The sequence below is a fragment of the Terrapene carolina genome, unplaced genomic scaffold (genome assembly GCF_002925995.2).
Source record: "Terrapene carolina triunguis isolate 2854851 unplaced genomic scaffold, T_m_triunguis-2.0 Scaffold96, whole genome shotgun sequence".
Taxonomy (NCBI): Eukaryota; Metazoa; Chordata; order Testudines; family Emydidae; genus Terrapene; species Terrapene triunguis.
In genome coordinates, this window is record NW_020664447.1 from 72,318,117 (window position 1) to 72,341,623 (window position 23,507).

The 23,507-nt window shown below is 42.9% G+C and overlaps 1 protein-coding gene across 2 annotated transcripts in view; it reads right to left on the bottom strand.

The window, feature by feature from the left end:
* Positions 1–224: 224 nt before the first annotated feature.
* The window catches only part of FBLN5 (fibulin 5), a 59,053-nt gene continuing 35,770 nt past the window's right edge, over positions 225–23,507 (bottom strand). For both annotated transcript variants that reach the window (XM_024206006.2, XM_024206005.3), the window contains exons 6-11: positions 18,729–18,845; positions 17,325–17,444; positions 12,968–13,090; positions 6,383–6,509; positions 4,117–4,312; positions 225–1,003 (exon numbers count right to left, since the gene is read on the bottom strand). In XM_024206006.2, the coding sequence (XP_024061774.1) occupies positions 842–1,003; positions 4,117–4,312; positions 6,383–6,509; positions 12,968–13,090; positions 17,325–17,444; positions 18,729–18,845 (845 nt within the window). In that variant the 3' untranslated portion in view covers positions 225–841. The remainder of the gene's footprint in view (positions 1,004–4,116; positions 4,313–6,382; positions 6,510–12,967; positions 13,091–17,324; positions 17,445–18,728; positions 18,846–23,507) is intronic.

The window sequence follows — 23,507 nt, forward strand, 5'->3', positions numbered from 1 at the left end:
AAGGCCCCTTTATACTGTTCTGGCAGCATACATTCATGCTCATGCTGCCTTGGTGGTATAAAGGGTAGGGCCTTGGTGAAAATAAGGATCAGGCCCTAATTATTTTAAAATACACAATCCAGTGATAGACCTCTTTGAACTCAATTATGTAGGAATATTTAATACAGTGAGGAACCCACGCAGGTGACACTTTGTTAAAAAGGAGGGCTTATAGATCCAGCAAGCATAGTACAACATGTATTTTAGAAGGAACTTACAATGACTCAACTAAAAAGTACGGTCAAAAAGGACAGATGGAACTAAGACAAATGTAAGGACAACTGAGACAGACTGTATGACTGACAATTCCAGAAACAACTGGCAATGGTAGTTAGCGCTTCTCAGATTCCACTTTTGGACAGGTGAATTTTTTGTTTGTTTGCCTTCCTTTTAAAATAAAAAAAGCAAAATAGCAAAAGCCAGCTTTTTCCTCAGTTTGTTTGGTGCCGTTGCCAAGCAGTGTTGCAGTTACAGAGGTGGGGAGGTTCACAGTCTTTGGAGCATAAAATCACACCCTAGAAAAGTTTTTAAAATCAACAACAAGAAAAAAAAAGGTTCTTAAAACATATAATCACATATAAAATCATACGGGATCTGCTGACAATACATGTTCAGATGTCTGCATCCTGGAAAGGATTGTACATGAAGAGGCTTTTCTCATCAGATGGCGTAGGCCGTTGTGTCTGTGGCAACACTGGTTAGGTTTTGAGCTGCTATATTTTTTTGAGGGAAAAGATCTGCAGAAAGGGGATAATGTCTTTTTGTTGTTGCTTTTAATGTTTAAAGGGAATGTACTGAAGGTTTAGAACGGGTACTGTGATACGTATATCCTCAGCCGGATGACAGAGCTCCCTCTGAAGTTGATGACAGTGTTGACTGTGATCATTTCCAAGTCCAATTGAATGGTACGTGGCCCTTTCACAGGACGGGTCATCACTAGAGTTGCACTGATAGGTCCCGTTTGCTGTGTGCAAAACAGAGAGAGAAGCAGGTGAGATTTCCAAAGATGATACATGAAGTTTATGATCTTAGAGTATACCACTTAATGTTTGAGTGTCTAACATCTCAAAACGATGCTTCCTTAGCCCTTCCATCCATTTTGCTGAGGTGGGCAAGTGTCATTATTCCTCTTTGATAGATGGAAAGATTTGGGCACAGAGTAGTTAAGTGAACAAAGGTCAGGCAGTAAGTCAATGGTACAGCTGGGAATTAAAGCCAGGTTTCCTGACCCCTAGTTTAGTGCCCTATACCTTGTACCTCACTGACTTGGTGAGTACATGGGTGAGACACCTCCAGAGGAAACCCAGGTACTGGTGATTCAATAGGTCTCACTATTTTCTCTAAAGGTATGTACAGAGCAATGGAGGTGTGATCATAGTGCGGATAGGCATGCCTGTGCTAACTTTAATTTAGCTAATATGGGTAACAATAGTAGTGAAGATGTGGCAGCCTGGGCTTCAGTGGGGCTAGTACAAGCCCATGTACAAGCCATTGGGGACCGTGGGCACATATTTGGGTTGCTAACCTGTGATGAAGTCTGTGCTGCCTTGTCTCCTCTCTCATAGTTACACATTAGCTAGATTTACACTAGCTTTAATCACCCTTCATTTGCTGTGTAGACATGCCCTGTCATTACTGAAGCAATGCTCTAGCATAGTGGTAGAGGACACTGTGCTGCTGTGGTTGCTGTATTTTGACTGATGTATAAAACAGAGGTAATTAAAGACCCATGTCACTCACTGTAAATTCTTAAACAGACAATTACGTTCTGCCTGCCTAAATATCTCCTACAGTCCACTTTCAATTAGAAAAGGTGCTTTGCATTTCCTGTGTTGAACTGTTGTGTATTTACATGCACTGTTGAGAGCTACTGCACTTCATCCCAGAGATGACTGCATTTCAATGGTATAGGAAGTGTCACTTTGTACAGTTTTATCAGTTTGTAAAGCATGTGGGGATCCTTGCAGATGAAAGTTGTTATTGTACATATAAATCCATCGTTATTATCTGGAGGAAAAAGCAAGAACATAGATTCAAGAGGTGCTGGCATGTTGGGCCAGGTATTCTTTTCCTGTTTCCAGTAGTTCTTAAGCTTCATGAAGTTTATTTTGGTTTGATGCAGAAAATTTTTTATCCATTTAAAGAGACACTGTGGAGTGGTTTTAAGTTCCAAAATTTAGCCTTTATTTTAAAATAATATATTACAAAAACTTCATATGTCTAGAAAACTGTTCATGAATATTTTTCCAGTTTCAGTGGAAAGAGGGTTGTTTTTTCATTTGCATAAATATGTGTTGCAAAATCAGATCCTTTTGAGAGACTCCTTTAAATGTATTATACACAAAGGTGAAAGCAATGCTGGGATTGTGGGTCAGATTTTCAGATGTGCTCAGCACTCATAATAAACTCATCCCTCAAGCACTTCTGAAAATCTGGCTCTCGTTTAGGTACCTAAATGGGGGGTGAATGCTTGATAATCTAGCCAGAATGGTTGGTTCTCAGCACTTGAAAATCTGGTCCTGTGTTGCTAAATAGAGCAGCAAATCCCCATTCAGCAGATCATCACACACACAGCCTGGGACCTGTTTTACTGAGAGACATAATGTTAGCCAGAGCACTTTGGTTAGCTCCTGCTAGGTTTTGAAAAAGTACCAGAGATGGGCAGCACGGGCTTAAGTTTAACAACCCACCTGACTGATGGCACTTTTAACAATACAGCAGTATCTGCCCAACCCACCCTCATCCCCCACATCTACAACCTCTCGTTTTTATTTTTTTCCAAAACAAAGGAAAAGGCACCACCTGCTGGTTATAACCTAGACACTCTGGGAATATTCTGTTACCAGTTAAAGGAAAAGTGCAACATGTCCAATAAAAGAAAGACCTTGGGTACTTTCTGGGATAAATTCATAGATTCATAGATTCTAGGACTGGAAGGGACCTCGAGAGGTCATCGAGTCCAGTCCCCTGCCCGCATGGCAGGACCAAATACTGTCCTTCCATAATGAAAGAAAGGAATCAGATTTGAACAATGGAATTTGTCTGCGAACCCCAGACAACTGACTGATCAGTCCAGATAGGTGAAAAAATCTGGGCCAATAAAACTTTGCAACAGCAAAATGCTGCTAACAGGATGGAAATGATTATCTCTGGAACTGCCTGGAACCTTAAGACAAAGCTGATGCCATTTTAAAGTTCGGAATCCGACGCTACCATGAAGAATGTGAATGGGAAATGCCAGAATCTGTTCTAATATAATTTCCTATGATGTGCTGAAAGTGTCATTACATGTATTCCAATGAATGGCACTTGATTTGACTATGAGGGTCAGATTCTACTTGTGGTTACTATCCAAGCTTCTGAGTCCCGCCAAGCATGATGCTCCTTGTTCTAAGACTGTCAGCTGTCCAATAACTATCCAATGGAAAGGGGGGGGGGGGAAGAGAGGTCAGCTGCAAATTTTGTGGAAAATTTGGACTTTTTATTAAAAATCCAAAACCCTGCAAACTGAAATTTTTTCAGTTTTTAGCCAAAAACGTTTGGGTTTTGACTGAACATTTTGGGGTTTGGATTTTCAGTTTCATGATGAAAAATCAAGAAGTCTTGAAGAAAACAGACACTCTCTGCAAAACTTTCTTTTAATAGAAAACTCAGTTTTTCAGTTAAAAAAAAACCCGACAACATTTTAATCCAGCCTCCCTCCTCAGCTATTTCAAGACGTGAGGTCACAGATCTCACTGAGCCGTATTGCCATGTATGGAATAGCACAAGTGGGGCATGCTGGGCCAGTCTGGTGAATTCCCTACACTGCCATTATAGAGTATCTTTCCCTAGGATACGTCACCTTCCTGCAGAACCAGCATCCACAGCCTTTCAAGGTTTGAGCAGCCCGCTGTGATTATGGACCAGTACATTACACTGCATGGCTATGGATGTAGTATGACAGACACACATCTGCCCCATGAGAGATCTTGTGCTGAAATTTTAAATAGTATACATTAAAAACATAGTACAGCTGTCAGAGAAGGATGTGGCAAACTATAAGATACTGGTAGGACTCTATACAGACTTACTCACCCGCATGTAGAATTCTCTGCCCTCGTTCCCTGATTTGATTTGGAAGATGTAATAGGCACCAGGGAAGCGAGTTGTTGCTTGCATTTGGAAGATGTCAGAAGGCACGGACCGTCCTGACATGATGTCCATGTCTCTATATAGGATGGTGAATGGTTGATCTCTGCAACCGGGGTTTTCAGCTGGACACATACAGCGACTAATGTGGACAAAATTATCATCAGTATTGAGCCAATTCTGCAACACCTAATTCACTACCTGTTGCTATGAAAGCAAAAAATAATGGAGTACAAAACTTAACTGGCTTAAAGAACCAATGTAACTTTCATTTCCTTTGCTTGCATTCAGAGCTCTCCATGGTTCCACCCCCATCCTGCCTATATCTCTGCCTTCATCTTCCTCTCTGGGCTCTGCCAAAACTGCTCTTCATACTGCAACTTTTGTCTCCTTTGATCACTCAAGAATTTGGATTTTCTTTTCTGGCAGCTCTGCAGCTGTGGCCTCCCAATGCACCATTGTCCTGGTAGGAATTTAGCCTATAACTCTTCAGGGTAGGGACCTGTTAATTATTGGCCCAGCTCACTTACGGTGCAGAACCATGAACATCAATGGGGCTATATAAATAATTACATTACTTTTTTTGACAGGTTGTGTGTCCAACACCTTTCGGGTACACGCCATAGATTAAATACAGCCAGAAAATAAATCTAAAGACTGGCCAGAGCCACAAAGTCCAATTCTTCCAAAGCCTGGGTCTGGAGTTTTGGTTCAGGCACATCTCTAATTAAATCAGACAGTCCACAATGATGATCTAAATAGCCCCCTCTCTTTATTACACACACCAACCATAATCCATAAACACCCCATGGATGGTCCAAACTTGAGCAAATACTTGACCAAAGAGATGTCTTGCACTGACGGCCAATAAAGGTAAATTTTGTTATCAATGTTATGTTCTAATGGTCCCTGCTGGCCTTAAACTCTGTGAATATTAAAAGACCCAGCAACTTGCTTTCCTTTGATCACACTAAGTCCCATTGTTCAGGCTGATGACATTACCCTAACTGCTTCCTAGAATCTCTCATCTTCCCTCTATTTAAGTAATGCTAATTTCCCTGACAGTACTTCTAAAGTAAAATCAGAATCTGCATATAGATTTTAGAGCACTTTAAAATATGGCTCTTAAAACCAGAATTTTGATCTTGGGGCAAAACTCCCAAAAGAAGCCCGTGCAGAATGCAGGCAAAGAGCAAGAAACGTGCACAAGCCACATTTGCTGAAAGTGCTCAGACTCTCAGTGCATCAGTGTTGCTCAGGTTCAGCGACCAGAGCATGTCACCTTGAGCCACCCAGTTACTATAACTGGTGATAATAGATTGGCTAGAAACCCTTTGGATGTTAACAGAGCCCTAGTCTTGTTGCACGTCTTTTGTTCTCTTTGGCTTCAGCTACTGACATACCATCTGGAGTTTTAAGCTTAATATTGAGTAACTTGGCAAGGGGGCTGCAGGTGCCATACGCTGATTGAAATAAATCCCAAGTGACTGAGATAAGACTGGGGAGAATTTCAGCCATAATTTGACTCCCAGGTGTGTGCAAAAAAACGTTAGAAGAACCATGTGATTTTGTAAGATGCTGGGGCTTTTAGCAGGGGGATTGTATCTTGGGAACACCGTGCTCAAAGGACCTCACCTGTGGACCACTAACAGTACCTAGGACCCCCATGAAGCAAAGCACATTTCAAGACAATGTCAGTCAGCATGTGGATTTTACAACTCTTAGAAGAGTCATCTTTTAAATGGTAAGTGACTCAATCTTAACTCTAGCAGAGTTGCCACTCCTCTATAGTACAGTGTGTTATGCTTTCAAAGCACTGTACAAACATTAACTAGTTAATCCTCACAACCCCCTGGATTAGGTAGGTAAGGAAGTACTATTATTAACAAATAGATTGTGTTTGATCAAGTATGATTAAAGGCAGGTGACAATGGAATAACTAACTTTCTTTTGTTGCATTATAACCATTATGGTCTTCTCTGCTGCACTCGTTTTGGTGAGGGCTTTTCCAGCTTAACTTCCCACACAACTGAATCTCCTACCACCTGGCAAGTAATTGCAATTTATCATTTTTATAAAGCTTGCTAATAGTAAATGCAACAATAGCGTCTGTATAGCACTTTAGATGTACTTTGCTGTCATGATGCAGAAGTGCAATTTATTTGCCTCAAGCAGATTTACTGCCCTCCACTTCTATGGGTCTGTTACTCACTTGTCATTGATCTGGATATAAGGATCCTCACACTTTACTGGGTCTAGACATTTGTATCCTCCTTGGATATTGAAACAAGTTTGCTGTGTAGTACAAGTGAAGTTTCTAGTCTCACATTCATTGATATCTGAAACACAAAAATGAGAGGGAGGATAATACAAGGAAAACTCTACAAGATGCCACCCTTGTAAAGTGTGGCCTAGTGGATGGAGCACTGAACTGGGACTCAGGAGACCTGGCTCTGCCACTGACCTGCTGGATGACCTTGGGCAAGTCATTTCCCCCCTCTGGGCCTCAGTTTCCCCCATCTGTAAAATGGGGACTATGACACTGACTTCCTTTATAAAGCACTTTGAGATCTATGGATGAAAACAGCTATATAATAGCTAGATATCATTTATTATTTGTATTTTATTATAATAAAGCAACCTCCCCTATTAAGGGATTGCACCAAAGTATCACCAAACAAAGTACAACCCTGCTCCATCTGTATTAGAAGGCTACCTCTGATAAGTAAGGATGGATTACTAACCTTGTAGTAACTTGAGCTCTTGCGATGTGTTATCCCTATGAGTAGTGCTATTTAGATTGTGCATGCTCCCAGGACCAGAGATTTTTCACTAGCAGAGTCTGGGCCATGTGTGCATAAAAGGCACTGTCAGATCATGGCCATCTTAGTTCCGTCTCTACCGTCAGTGCCAGGTAGGGGGAGGCCAGGCAGCAGAGAAGGAGTGTTGGTAGTGCACTGCACAGCTCAAAGAACTCAAGTTACTACAAGGTAAGTAACCCATCCTTCTTCTTCAAGTGGCTGTCCCTATGTGTAATGCACTTCAGATGATTCACAAGCAGTGTCTGTTTCAAGGAGCTGTCTGCCTGGAGTCTTATGACACAGCAGATTGCAGAGCTGCCCTGCCCAAAGAGGCAGTAGAAGCAGCTGCTTGCACCAGTGCATATTGTCTAGTGAAGGTGTGAATAGAATTCCAAGTTGTTACTCTGCACATGTCAGCAATAGGAACGTTTCTAAAGAAAGCTACCGATGCTGCCTTAGCTCAAGTTGAGTGAGTTCATATGCTGCCCTCAAGGGACATATTGTTCAACTTGTCCCAGAATAGGTGCTGGGGGGGGAGGCGGGTGGTGGCCCACGGCCCGGGACCCCCACTGGTGCTGGGAAGGCGTGGTCTGGGATCCCCGCTAGTGCTGGGAGGGGGGAGGATAGGTGGCAGCGCGCAGTATGGGACCCCCGCTGATGCTGGAGGAGAGGGTTGGCAGGGCTGGAAGGTTCCCTACCCAGCTCCAACCAGCATGTCCCTGCAGCTCCTAGGGGGAGGGGCGCCCAGGGGAGCTCCATGCGCTGCTTCCGCCACAAGTGCCAGCTCCACAGCTCCCATTGGCTGGGAACCACAGCCAATGGGAGCTGTGAGGGCGGCACCTGCAGGTGTGGGCAGCACGCGGAGCCTCCCTGGACGCTCCGCCTAGGAGCTGCAGGAACATATTAGTGGGAGCCGGGGAGCCACCCCAGGTAAGCACCGCCGCCACACACCCCAACCCCCTGCCCCAGCCCTGGACCCAAACTGCTACTGCTGGCCCAGAGGCTGCCTGGCTTGGGCAGCCTGAGCCAGCACTGGCTGCTGCAGAAATCACAGAGGTCACAGAAAGTCACGGAATCCATCACTTCCGTGACCTCCGAGACAGACACACAGCCTTACACATAAGTACTTGTGGCCATATGACTCAACAGTGATGAGCAAGATTTGTCTGGATGTTCTGGGGCTCAAACAGATCTGCTGTATGAGCCTGGTGATGGAGGAGAAATGGTCATCTGGTAAGTATGCCCTGGTTGTAACCGCATCCAGCCTGATCCTGATAAGCTCTATCGACTGTGAGGGTTGCAGGGTGGACTTCTCCAGGTTCACTCTGAGGCCCAGCCTCTCAGACAGATGTAGAAGCATGGCAGTTGCTTCTTGTGTTTCCCTGTAAGATTGTCCTTTCGGGAGCCAGTCATCTAAGTAAGGGTAAACTGTCATTCCTTGCAGATGAAAGTGAGCTGCTACCAGTGAAGGAACCTTGGTGAAAACTCTAGGTTCTATCAAGATCCCAAAGGGGAGCTCTCTGGTAGTGGTGTTGACTGGCCACAAATCTCAGGAATCTGCACTGGGCTGGATGAATGTCTATATGAGTGCAGGCATCTTTGAGACCGAGGGGCATGAACCAGTTGTCTGGATCTAGCACCAGGAAAAGGGACAATAGAGTCACCATTCTGAATTTTAGGTGGTGGATGAACTTGTTCATTCCCTGAGGTCCAGAGTGGGTCCCTATCCCCCAGTCTTCTTGGGAATGAGGAAATACCTTGAGCAGACAATCCCTTTCTCCTTGCTATTGGAGATATTTGTTCTATTGCCTCCAGTTCAAGGTGTGACTATCTCCTGCAGAAGAATGTGCTTGTGCTTTATGTTGATGATGTGGGAAGGTCCAAAGTCTGACAGTCCATGTTCTTGTGAGAATATGCTTGAAAGAGGACAGGGAGGGCAGTCGGGGAGGAAAGAGAACTAAATAGTGAATCCCAAGGAGACAACCTCTAGGACCCATCTGTCCATTGTGATTTCTGTCCAGGCAGATAGTGGGAAAGTCAGCCTCCAAAGAGAGGGAAAGATCTGAGAGGTTGTGCAGATCTGGAGGGACAGTTAGTGTCTGGCTTTTGCAGGTCCTGTCAAAATACCAGTCTAGATGGTGGAAGATAGTTGACCTTGGGCACCCTTTCTATGTGTCCCCTGCTGCTTGTGTGGTGGTTCATACTCCCACTAGTGATAAAAGGCAGGTGGGGTTGGTCATCAGAATTGTGGCTCACTGGGTTTCTTCTTGACTGCACATGTGTAAATACCCAGCAATCAAAGTGTGGCTCTGGGGTCTTTCAACAAACTGAGAGACTCATCTGTCTTAGCACTGAATAAAGTGTCACACTCAAATGGAAGATGCTTCAGCATTGTTTGAACTTCCTTTGGGATTCCTGAGGAGAGCACGATGAGTGTCTCATCATGGCAGTAGTGGCCATGAATCTCTCCACCATGTCCGCTGTGTCTAAGGTCATCTGGAGTGCTGATCTTTTTACCAGCTCTCCTTCATCAAGTAGGGTCTGGAAGTGGTCTCTAATATCCTGAAGCACCATAAGCTGGTCAGCTTGTCATAAATAGTAAAATCATATTTGACCATCAGAGCTTGGCACTTTGAGACTTGGAATTGCAAAGAGGCCAAGGAATGTGCCTTTCTGCCAAAGAGGTCAAGCCTCTTCGCTTCTTTCTCATGCAGCATTGACTAAGCCTGTCTCTGTCGACTATGCTCAGTGGCTGTTGAAACTACCAACAATTTGGGAGGCCAGTGAGAAAATAACTACTGTGACCCTTTTGCAGGTACTAAATACCTCTCCTCAGCCTGTTTGGACACTGGTGGGATTGTGGTGGTTGTCTGCCAGAGAGTCCTGGAGGGTTCGAGGATTGCATCATTAATAGGGAGCACCACTGCTCCGGTCCAATCTATGCAAAATGTCTAGCAGTTTGCGTGATGCTTCCTGGACAGGCCGCTCTCGAGTAAATCTTGGAAGGCCTTTGTATAATTGGGGTGCATAGGGGAAACTGTAATCACAGCATCATCTGGGGAAGAGGAGGACAAGGTTACAGGCACAAAATCCTCCTTATGATGCTCTTCATCCTCCTGCTGCTGGAGTTGAGGCTCTTGAGGAGGCTAAGGAGGCACTTCCTCCACCCTGGGATCCCTTATCTCTTTGGGTCCCTTGTGTCTTAAGGTGGGTATATTGTATGATGGTCCCAGAAGAGCCTCGAGACTCAATACCATTACTGCTCAACATTGTAGCCCCTCAATAATGGCGCTGAGGTGCTGGGTACCAGTGAGTATATGGGGGAGAGGGTATCCTCTGGTACAAGAGTAGTGAGACAGTGTGGAGACTCTCAATATTTTATCAGGGATCAATGCTCTGTAGGAGTCCTTAGGGACATAGTCTGGGACAGGTGTCTGCTGTAGTCCTCTTCTGACTTTGAGGATTCTGACCTCAGATCCAGAAAGGGAGGCTCTTCATATTGCAGGAGGTGGGAGTGATCTGCCTTTACTCATTGATGGTATCGGAGACAGTCTGCCTCAACCCAACTTGTTGGTGGGGATTGGAAAGTGGTACCACAGAGATATTGGCACCAGTTGAAGTCTTGGTGCAAGGTATTGAGATCTGGAAAGGAGGAGTGACTCCAGTTCTAGGAATAGCAGAAGATTTTCTGGAATCAGAAAGCCAGATAGAGTTGATGGGGATGTATCCACAGCTCAGACCACTGAAGTAGAGGTCACTAAATCTGACGGTACCAATGAGGGTTTCGGTGTTGAAGAAGCAGTCCCCAGTACTGGAAAGTGCTGCAGTTTTGCCCTTTGAAGAAGTCCCAGTCTGTTCCTTCTCAGTATTGTATGGCTCTGAAGTACAAATCTCCCAGTGACTTGGAATGAGGCAGGGACTTCTGCCTCTTCTTAGATTTGAATGGGGAATCTTCCCTCTTGTCCTTATGAACGCACTTGCGTCTCCCTTCCCTTCCCTGCTCTCCTGAGCCTCTCTGAGCCGGTGAGGGGTCGAGGTCTTGGAACTGCCCAGAGACCGAAGAAGAGGAGCCAATCCTACCTTCTTCAGGTTGATGTACAGGGGCATACTCCTTACTTTCATGTACTTCTCAAAGAGGAACTTTTGGAGCTGAAACTCCCTGGACTGCTTTTTCCTACTCAGAAACGACCTGCGGATACCACAGGGGCATACTGGAAGGGACATTGGCTTCCCCCAGGAAGTACAGACAGATATTGTGATAGTCCGTGACCAGGAAGGGCTTGGGGCATGTATTGCAATTTTTGAAACCAGGGATTCTTGGCATACTCCCCACAACCATTGGGTGGGTGGGTGTGGATGTGAGTATGTATACAGCAATGACTTCCCACCATTGGAAAAGGTTTCCAAAAATAGGGAACTAGACCCCTAAATCTATCGCTTAACTATACTATAAAACTAGCTAACTATGAAAATTCTTACAACTTTGAAAACTATTTAGAGAGAGAATCTGAAGAAGTCAGCATGACACTGATGCTCCATCCTAGCCCACGAGCAGTAAAAAGGAACTAAGAGGTAACAAACTAAGAGATAAGAGGGTGGCAGTCTAGCAGCCCCTCTCATCTCTTTGGGGTGGCGCACAAGAAGAGTGGGGATGAATACGTTGACCACACAGCCACTGCTAAAGACCATTCCCCAGTCACGGGTACACAGAGTGCATGCCCAACCTGAAGTGCACTACACAGAGGGACAATCACTCTAAGGAGAACCATTTTTTCATCAGTCCCTCTTTTAAGCCAGGTTTCATTGTATTATTAATAGTTTATTTCTCAGTTTCTGGGAGAGCCCTCACAGTGATAGGCACTGCACAAATATAAAAGGAGTCATGGCCCCTGCCCCAAAGAGCTCACAATCTAAAAAGTTAAACAGACAAAGGGGAGGGGAGGGGAGCATAATGTGCCCACATACCAATAATGCAAAGTTTTCTGGGAGAATTGTTGGACATACACTGTCCCCATTTGCCCCTCAACCTTGCCCTTATTAGCCAGCTAATAAATGAAACATTCAGAACACAAGGCACTGATCCAGTGTTATTCAGCATGGGGCCAGGTACACTCTGCTATTGGAAGTGCCAGTTGGGGGGAATGAGGGGTTTGGGCATTAAAAAATTCAAACAACACCTGACTCCAGGAATGCTGCTACTGAGACGATTAAAAAAAATATCCGTATTGATGAACCCTGCATAACATCTCAACCCTGCAGGATTTCTTTTTCAGTGAATTTATAGAGGGTGGACATTAAAGAAAGAGCAGACTGCTCCTATGCTCACAGCCAGCTTAAAACTGGTTGAGAAGCCACAGACAGAAAGCTGTATTGAAAGGGAGAAGCGAGTCCAGCAGCTATGGTACAACCACGGCTACAGCTTAATGCAGAACATACAGAACAATACGTGGAGATACAATAAAAAAGAAAATGCCCCGGGGCACAGTCATGGAAGTCAGTTGCTATCTCTTTCTGATCCTATAGTGCAGGACACACCCATAGATGCAGGGACCAGTGCTCTAGGTTTGAGATTAGCTCTACTCAGTAATATACTTTAATGAGTTAATGGCATTTCAAAAGTTCCAGAGTAAAGTAGGGGCTCTCAGTGGACCCAATCCCCATTTCCCCCATTGGAGTCAGTAGGTGTTTTGCCACTGTCTTCAGGGGGAGCAAAACTGGCCCATTAGGTACCTTTCTGTGCAACCCTTACTCACAATAGCAAGCGCTTACTCATGCAAATAACCCCATTGATCTCAATGGGATCACTCATGGGAGTAAGCACTCACCAGCATAGCTGCACAATACACCCCCTAAGAATATTTCCAACTTTTTGCAATGCCAAGATCAAGCAAACATCTCAAGTCTTGATTCTCAGTGAATCAACTTAATTTTCCTTCCGGAACTATGAGCTATTTACTGTTTGGTTGGGTTTTAATTCATGGTTGGAATGTTCTTACCTTGACAGCTTCTGTTATCATCAAGCAGAACATAGCCAGGGGGGCAGGAACAGTAGTAAGAACCGGGCTCATTCACACATTGGTGCTGGCAAAGGAACTCTGAGAAGCTGCACTCATCCATGTCTGCAGTGGTAGAATGAAGTTTACAGTGCTTTGTGTTAAAGTAAGAAGGACTTTCCCCTGAACAGAACTCTGTCCTAACTACAGTGCCTGTCACCACAAAAATTCATAGAGCTATAAGATCATGGTGTTTGCTATTCAGCTCGGTTTAATAAGCCAGATTCAACTTTGATGTAAATCCACTGACTTTACTGAAGTTACACCAGGGTGAATATGGCTCATGGTAGCTAGGAATGAATGTAAATTATTACTTTACTTGAAAAAGGAAAATGATCCAATTTACTATTGTTTACTAAGCCTCACCCATGTCAAGCCAGGCCTACAACTATTAATAAATGATAATGAAACCGACTCTCAGAAGACCATCCAGTAGGCAAGCCAGTCTAAAAGTGAGACTCTACCCTGAATGAAATGTAGACTGGCACCTTTCTATTCAATATTCCTGCTCAGTGTGTGTAATCAGTCAGGCTGGCTTACTTGACTAACTGAAATAACCTTGTAGTGTTTCTTACTCTTGTTAGCCCTGCAGAGCCAACATAGCTAAGAGAGAGTGAACTGGATTTTATTCCTTTTTATGCATCATCAAGAGAATTGTTTAAGTTCCAGTCAGTTACTTGTCATTCAGGGTACAGTTTGGCCTGCAGAAGCTTTATTACTGGTGATGATGGAAGGAACTTGACTCTTAGGTCCCCAGATAACATTTTTTTTAATCATTTTAATTTTAAACTGACGCCTGTGATCTGGGTCATGACAGACATGGAACTCCAGGGGGCCATTTTTAAATAGCTACTTTTTAGAATACAGTACCAGGGAAGAACATTCAGCCACAAGTAGCCCCAAGGCTACTAAGCCATTTTAATTCAGGGTCATCTCTACTATGCGACTGAATGTTGCAGATCATGGGAGTCAAGGTGGTGGGGTGGCCTACAATAGGTTTCTCTATATTTTTAACAATACAACCAGTTTTGTTAATTCTTCTGGAAGACTATGGCAAAACTCGCTATTGCCTTCAGGAGTGCAGTTGGACTTCATCAGTGCAATTTTTTAAAGCTCTTTGCTATGTATAATCAATTCTGCTGTGTCGCCAGAGTATTTACGCACCTTAGGGCCCACTCCTGCATGCTTGGTACATTCAAAGGCTCCTGTTGACTTCGGGTGGGGGAGGGGGTTGGTGGGTGAGAAACACAGGGTCAGGCCCATAATGACTTGCTGACAGTTCTCTGTGCAGCTATATAGGGGACCTAGCTCTCCTCCTGCAAGAAGCTGAGTGCCTCACTTCCCATTCATGGCAGCTGAAGGTGAAGGCATTCAGCACCTTTTTAGCTCTGGCACTCAGTAGCAGAAATACACCCTCCATTAACCTGCAGGTACAAGGGGAGGATTTGGGTGTAGAGCAGAGGCTTTGCAAATAACGGAGTCTGTCCATGTCATCTATTCTGTTTGGTGCATCAATGCATCCAACTAAAATGTTACTTCACAACTTTTTAATTAAGCTTTCTCTACAGGTGAGATTGCATTGAATGAAAAGCTAGAGAGTGAAAGGATACATTGCTCTTATTTCCTGTATTGTCAGAAAACCTGTTTCTAATTGTCCATGTAATTGGCCATTTACTTATATCTCACTTCACAGGTAGAACTACCCATGGAACATAGGTATGTTTTCATGATCCAGATGTTACAGACCTGATCTAGCTCTAATCTAAGACACAGAAGTAAAAGGCCTCTCCTCAAACAAATGGTAATGAGTGTGTGTGTGGAGTCTTCCCTCGCAGGGAGCTGTGGGTTTGAGTCTATTTTATAAAGGGAAAAATCTTTTCTGGAAAGCAAAGCCTTCCCTCCAAGAGAGTGACACCAGTCCCAGCAGAAATCCTGCATCCCACCCCTGCGGCAGCCTTTAGTCAGTTATTTCCTAGGCATTCCAATATGGCTTAATAACATCACCCTAGCTCAGTGCAGGTCTCCCGAATGCCTAGAGATCTTTAAAATAACGGGGAAGCTGAGCAGCCTTTCAAATCTCTGATTAAAAACAGAAATGCTGGTTTTCATTCTTTTTACTCTTGATTTGCTAAATCAACATAATTTGCAGAATTCTGTGTTCAAGTGAGAAAGCAGGACCCCAATGTTCCCCATGGGATCATGTCTGAGGGGAAAGCACATGCAAGGAAGGTCACTGTTAATCATTTCCTTATTCCCCTGCTTAGTTAATAAGAGAACATAACATAAGAACAGCCATACCGGGTCAGACCAAAGGTCCATCCAGCCCAGTATCCTGTCTACCGACAGTGACCAATGCCAGGTGCCCCAGAAGGAGTGAACCTAACAGGTAATGATCAAGTGATCTCTCTCCTGCCATCCATCTCCACCCTCTGACAAACAGAGGCTAGGGACACCATTGTATGTGTATTTTTCCCATGTGCATTACTTTACATTTATCCACATTAAATTTCATTTGCCATTTTGTTGCCCAATCACTTAGTTTTGTGAGATCTTTTTGAAGTTCTTCACAGTCTGCTTTGGTCTTAACTATCTTGAGCAGTTTAGTATCATCTGCAAACTTTGCCACCTCACTGTTTACCCCTTTCTCCAGATCATTTAGGAATAAGTTGAATAGGATTGGTCCTAGGACTGACCCTTGGGGAACACCACTAGTTACCCCCTCCATTCTGAAAATTTACCATTTATTCCTACCCTTTTTTCCCTGTCTTTTAACCAGTTCTCAATCCATGAATGGATCTTCCCTCTTATCCCATGACAACTTAATTTACAAAGAAACAAAGGCTTGAGTCTGAGCCGCCAGTTCCTGAGTACTTATTCCCAGCTCTGACACACAGACTCCCCTGAGCAAATCACTTCAGCTCTCAGTCTGATTTCCCCAATCTTTAAAATGGGGGGGGGGGTAAATATATTTAACTACCTCACCAGGGTGTTGTAGGGATGAGTAATTATCTATAAAGTGGTTTATAGAGGGAGCATGCTCGATATTGTTGTTATTAACTTCAGGCCATGAAGCTACTTTATCAACAGGGAGTGTGAAAAAACAGACACCACTTTACATCTTGTGTAATCCTGCTAAAACCAGAATTTGGACCAATGAGCATGTTTGAACAAGGCAGCATTTCACTGCCAGAACAAGGACTTAAGAATAGAATTTTAAAGGTATTCAACATTGCGAGGTCTAAGTCCCATTTTCAAAAGGGACTTAGACTTTTAGGAGACTAACTCCCACTGATGTTCACTGACACTCAGGGTCCTAAGTGCCCAACTCACTTTTGAAAGTGAGACTTAGGCTCCTGAGTTACGCATTGCAGTGCTGAGCAGAATAACCCCTAAATACCTTTAAAATCTGGGCCTGAGTCCCTTTCTTTATAATTAGGCTTACAAAGAACAATGGCTTAACATAAACTGCACGTCACATGTTTTTTCTCTCAAACACAGCCCTTTACATCTGTTTAGTGTAAATTAAAAAACAAATATTTTCCAGTGAGGTTTTTTCCTTCCAAGAAATATTGGCTGGATTCTCTCATTTAAACAGACTGTGGGGACACTCACGAAAGAAGTAAGCCTAACTATTCTTTTTCAATTAAGCAAAATAAAACAACAAAAGGAAAACGAGAGAGGGGAAAAGAACAATGTTGTAATAATTTTCCAATAATACTGCTACATGGTGGATGGATCGCTCCTATCTGATTAGATTCAACAGTGCTCATGAGGATGTTTCTTGTTTCTTTAAATCTGTAGCAGGCAGGTAGGGCTGGAAAATGTTCGGGAAAGTTCTGCAGTAAAGCAGGGCAAGAGAGATAACATGTGCTTAAGTACCTGTTGAATTAAAGTAAGCTATTTGCTGTATCAGGGCAAGAGTAGATTTTGGAATAATGCTATTTTATTTATGCCAATAAAGTTCCTTGGTGAGTGTTAGAAGAAAGCAACTCTTTTCTGTGGTTCTTTACCATTGTCACAGAACAGTTCTAATGTTTAATCTATTCCTTTACAACCATTATCAGAAAAAAACAAACACCACCATTGATTTTTGTGTGTTTTCTTGCTTTTACCCTCCTGTTTAACTGAAATTAGGAAGAGATGAATTGCTCTACTGGATTGGATAGGTAGATATATCCTACTTCTAACAGTGGACCATATTTGAAACTTCAGAGGAAGGCACATAAAAAATAATACATTACAACAAATGATTTAAATACAGTTAACCCCCTCCCCGCACCCAATCACTGAAGACAGTTACCACTGCAGCTAATTCCATCAGCTTCCAGTTCATAGCCAGGATCACAGCGACAGAGAAAAGAGCCATATGTGTTGACGCAGTTTTGCACGCAAGGGTTCTGGGTTGTACATTCATTCACATCTACGGGAAACCAATACTCAGTTTATCAATGACTTCTCCCAAGGCACTGCATCTAATTAATTACTATTACAATCAAACATTAGAAAGGACTTAATAGTACAGGCACAGCAGTTTCGTTTGGTTCTCTTTGGCTTGACTCAGTTTGTATTGTTATTGGTATTTAAGGCTGATGAATTGTAATGAAAAAAGTGGTTGGAAACACAGGCCATGCTGTATGTAAAGCAATTGGGAACATCTTCCCTAATGCTGTTGCTGAGGCACTAGATAGCATTGAATATGAGATCAGAGAGTCTCATATTTAACAAGTCTGCCAGCTCTTGAACCTACCCCTAGTGAGGGAAGAGGGTCACTTACAACTGAGACTTCTTGGGGAAAAAGCTGCTTGATCTGTCTAAGATCAGAAAATAACAAGAAAGACTGGGATAAACTATTTACTGCAGATGCTTCCTTGTTTATCTAGTAATTATAAGAGTCTCCAACTGATTTAATCTGAGCAAGACCAGGCCAAAAGCAGCAGGATAAATCTAGGGAATGCTGATGTAATGAGGAAATGATCCTTATAGAATACTGTGGCTACCATAAAGTAAAGACTTTCCTTTTAGGACACTTGCAACTCCTGGAGTGTCTTTATCCCATTAACGCTGGGCCATTCCCCGAGAAGCTGCTTTGAAGTATTTTACTGTTCAAGAACAGAAATATAACGTTGATCATGAGATCACAGAGGCTCTGATCCAGTAAGGCACTTAAACACATTGGAGAGGAAGAATGGGCCAATAGGGCATTAACCTGGGACTTGGGAGACCTGGATTCAATTTCCTGCTCTGCCACAGACTTCCTGGGTGATTTTGCGCAAGTCACTTCATCTCTCTGTGTCTGTTCTCCATATGGAAACTGAAGCTAATGGTACTGTCCTACCTCACAGGGGTGTCGTGAGTATAAATACAGTAATGATTAAAAGGTGCTCAGATATTACAGTGATGGAAGCCATATGAATACCTACAGGAACGTTTACCCTGCAAGCTGAAATTCCAGCACAAGGAGACATACCCTGCAGGATCGAGCTAGCATGCTAAAACAGAGTGTGGTTGTGGCAGGTTTCCCTGAGTATGTGTCTAACAGCTTGGACAGAGATGTACTTGGGGTGGCTAGCTGCTCACACCACAGTGGCTACGCTCTATATTTAGCACACTAGCTCAATCAGAGCTAGCACAGCTGTGTCTCCTCCAGCTCAAAGTGTAGCCATACCCTATAACAGACAGTGTAGTCATTGCCTGTATACAGTACCTTGGCATGATCGTCCATCATCATTAAGGGTAAAACCTGGATTGCATGTACAGGAGTAGGAACCAGGTACATTGGCACACAGCTGCTGACAGTAGCCATAGCGACATTCATCTATGTCTAAAAATAAAAAAAGATTCAAAGTACAGACAAGATTGTAGTTGTACTTGCCATACATAGCATTAGATAAACTCATATAACCATAGGACTAAAATCTACTCATAGCGAGGGGGGAAGGGATTAATATATGATATTCTGACTCCAGAACTCGAACAGCCAAAGTCCAAAACATTCAGATGGAAGGTTGTTCAAGTCCATATCTCCCCAAGACAACACAGCAATACATTTTGTTATAAATAGCTGAAATATAATTATGGGAGCTGATTGGTTCCATAGTCAGTTGTAAATGATTCTGCTCAATGTGCTACATTATCAAAAAGCCCAGGTCACACGCCATCAGTAGCTACTCTCGATTTGTGTCTATTAGAGTATAGCACAAAATATTATACTGTTTTTCTGCAATGGTTAGGTTGTAATCCTGGTCACTTACACACATATATCAGGGCTACTCACATAATAAGGTGAGCAGGATTTAGCCCCAAAAGCTGCTTTTAGTCTTAGACGTGGCAATCTTTAAATATTTTTATCACCCTGAAAACTATTTTTATTGGACTGTTTTCACTGGCTTATGAGGAAACTTTAAAATATAAGAATTCATAGTGTCGCTAAAATAACTGTTTTTTTGTTGAACTGCAGCATGAACAATCGTTGCATTTGACTGTCATGAGCAAGAGACAAGATTGAAAGACACAAGCATAATGTAAATTTACTCTCTGATGGCACTGGAACCTAATAAACATGATTATGAAAGTTAGGAAGAGCTTTACTCCTTGCTTCAGAGCAGAAATAAAACACTTGATGAATTGTCTCTTTTGTGGCAATTCATTTTCTTTTGGATCAGCTGCCTTCTAATTTATGGGGTTTGTTTTTTGGCTGTCCTCAAAACTTCATATCCTTCCAATAGTGAGTAAAAGTTTATGACCTTGCTTAGATTTTTCTTTATGGGTGATTCAAATAAGCTCTCAGAGCAAATACTGCACTGATATTCAATTTCTCTCTGTAGTGACAACCCAAGCCTTGTAGTGACAGCAGATGGGAAAGACGGTATTGGAAGATGTTCCCTATATGAGTGCTTCCTGTAAACAAGGTCAAGGGTGAATGGTTTACTGGAATAGCAACTCATTCTTCTCCCTCTCTCTCTCTCTTTCTTTTTTTTGTTTGTTTGTTTGTTTTGTTTGAGCTGGAAAGTACTGCTGTGATTGGAAAAACTATAATTATATAAAAGTCTGTTGTGATCTGGAAAAATAACAACTCAGTTTGATGAAAGCTTAACAAATTTGCACTTGGAGAACCAGACCTGAGCTTCCTCAAAACTGCATCCCTAAGACACTCCGGTGGAATATTAAGTGATAACATCCAGCCAGTGAAACACTAAGGTAGACATAGAAAACCAGTCAAACAAACACTTCCTTGAGTGAGGGGATGATTCTTGGCTGAATGACCAGTGGCGATGAGAACCTGCGGCATTCATGGAGTTCAGTGGAAATTGTGGTGCTGACCACCTCTGAAAATCAGGACATATGTTTCCCGCAACTTTTGAAAGCTGCATTTTCTGAATTTGACTTTCTGGGTTGACTCTTGCTCCCCTTACTCACAAGGGTATATCCACTGGGCCGGAGTCTTCTCTCTACCATGCCATGCCAGTTCCATGCTGGTGAAACTCCTTTGATGTGAACGGAGTTCCACCGGCATAAGCCAATTAGACTTGTTGTCTTCCATCTGTTTACTAGAGTGAGTAAGGAAAGCAGGATTTGCCATTTATGGTGTCAGTTATATCAGAAGTATCTCCAGAAACTCCAATGCACGTGAAAATCAGAATATTGATAGTTTCAGTTTTGTCTGTCACACACAAATGCACAAATTGCAGTTCATTGTTTGTCATTTATCATGTACTTTTTGGCATAATATAGGCATTCTCTGACGTCTTACTTCAAATTGGTTATGTTCCCAGTTTGGATTTTAAAGCAGAAATTAGGTGTTAAAGACTATTTTATCCAACGGAATATTTGAATAGTTTAGGTGATTTTATATTACCATGAAGAATGGACAACACTGGGTAGCTGCTAGCTAGCTTTATCAGGTTTAAGTTTTTGGGTTTGCGTGGCAATTTTGTCAAAGAAATGGCTCAGGAAGCTAGGTTAAACAGGGCAAAAGTAATGGAAATATGTTTAAAAGTATTAAGGGGCATTGATTTTCACCTTTAATAGATTTATTTTCTGTTTTAGTCCAATACCAAGATGACCCACATACCAGTGACAGGTGTGTCATATAAACGTCTAGATAGATAGGTTAAGCCCTAATCCTGCAAAATTTTATACACATTCTCAACTTTAAGCATGTGAGTACTTCTGTTCTCCTCAGTGGCACCACTCACAGCACTGAAAATGTAGAACATGCTTAAGTCTTTGCAGGATCAGGACCTACAATTATAAAATCTCCAAGCCAGGGACTTTGTTTTTGTAGGAACCCTTTTCCTGACTGGCTCCTCTTGGCACCACTGTGTAACTACTGTGCTGGCACTTACGGGCTAAATATTAAATAGCAACAACAACAACAATTTGGTTAGACAGATGTGCTGTTCTTACTAACAGTGAAGAAATGTACCACCAGAGACTGCCTTTGTAAACTCAACCCAGCCCTCCAAATACTTTTAAATTATCTTTTTTTTTTGCCATGTGCCCAGTGGAAATGGATTCTCCAGGGCCTGTGGAAAAGCAGAGAACTGAGAAGACTCTTTGACATTTTTGGAAAAATGCAGAGGAGTTTTTTCAGCACAGCTTTTCTTGTTACATCTCTGCATTGCTTTGTGGTGATCTTCCCCACCCTTACTCACAGTTACCTAAATAAACCATTGAGATGTTATTGTCTCTTTAAAATAGCATAAACAGATACTCTTGGGCAAACTCAGCTCAGCAGGGCAACAACTATGGGTCTCTGATACTTACACCAAGCATCAAAGTGCTTGAATCCTGACTCGGGGCCAAATCCTGGTTCCTGCACATAGCTCATGTACTTGGGTTGTGCACAAGGGAACTACATGGGGATCATCACATACCAGGGCATGGTGCAGAACACACACACATAGGGTGACCAGTTAGCAAGTGTGAAAAATCAGGATGGGTGTGGGGGTAATTGGCAGCTATATAAGAAAAAGCCCCAAATATCAGGATTGTCCCTATAAAATCAGGACATCTGGTCACCCTACACACACAACCCCATGCACAAGATTAACCCAGTGCATCCATAATATCACAGATCACTTGCTAGCCCAAACTCCCCACCTCAAGAGGCATGCTGAGGAGTCACACCTCTGTGGAGTCTGGAGTCACACAGAAAGTGCATAGGCTTCCTGAATGACCTATCTGTGACATCTTCTACCCCAGGAGGCAGAATGACTCCATTTCCACTGAACATAGGGTTTTCTGTGGCCCTTACTAAACCAGAGAATTTAGCACTATGCCTTCTCTTTCCCAGCTCTCTAGGAGAATAGGAGTTACAGGGACCTGCTCTAGAATTAAAGGTGCAGGGGACTTGATAACTTCATATCACCCCCAGGTGACTTACACAGCAGCTTTTAGCAGCAGTTAAAAAAGCAGCCATGCAATCCTCCATTCCAATTGCTAGACAGGAGGAGGAGATGAGAAATAAATTCCAAGGAAAATTCCAAGGACAAATTCCAAGGAAAATGAGCAGGGAAATCCCATTTTCCTTCCAGCTGAGGTGGTGTGACCCTGAAGTCCCATTTTGGAGAACAGATGGGCAAACAGCCTGTGCTGAGAGGGGAAAAAAAGCAGGGAGAGAGTGTAACAAGAACATTAAAAACACATTCAGTCATGTCTCTGACTTATATGACTTGGCCTAAAATTAAAGCCCATGTCAGTGCCTGTGATTACTGATTGAGGGGAGTGGGTGGGGGAAGTGGTAGAGTTTGCACCTTTGCTGTTGCTGCTGTTTGGTAGGGTTTGGTTTTTCACATTGTAGGGCACTGCAGACACTGAGAGATTGACTCTCTGCAGCTGACAGAGAGAAGAGCTCTGAATCTGCTGAAACAGCGCTGGTTTCAGACTCACGTTTGCTTGTGTCCAAGATTTTCCAGTGGGTTCACTGCTCTATTTCTTGATGTTATCGTTACTGAGCTCCTGCTCTCTAGTAATGTAAGTGCCTTAGGTCAGGATTATGACCATGTGGAAAGGACGCATGTTGCTGGTATGTCATATTTTTATGAACTAGAATATACAAAAGGGGCTGCTTTCAAAGTGGAAGTCAGTAACATGGATACCAGTCATATGGCATTGCCATTTTGTTCCATGTGGGAGTCTTTTTGCCAAGCATACTGTTGGCACTTAACAAATAAGAAAGATGTTAGTTTTCCACATAGGCCAAGGGTGAGCTCTGTATTTGACAAAGACTCTCAGTGATGTCAGTTCAGTTCTCTACCACCATATGCACACACCAGAATCCTAAATTGTCCAAAACTACGGAAGATTTTGAACACAGAAGAAATACGAAAATTATGGAATTTGGGAGACCCATGATAACAATCCAACTTTAATTATCATCAAAACATTGGGGAGACAGAAAGAGACCAGAATTATGACTAAAATGAATTGTATTAATCAGATGGACACTGATTTTCCAGAATCACTGTAGAGCAGTGGTTTT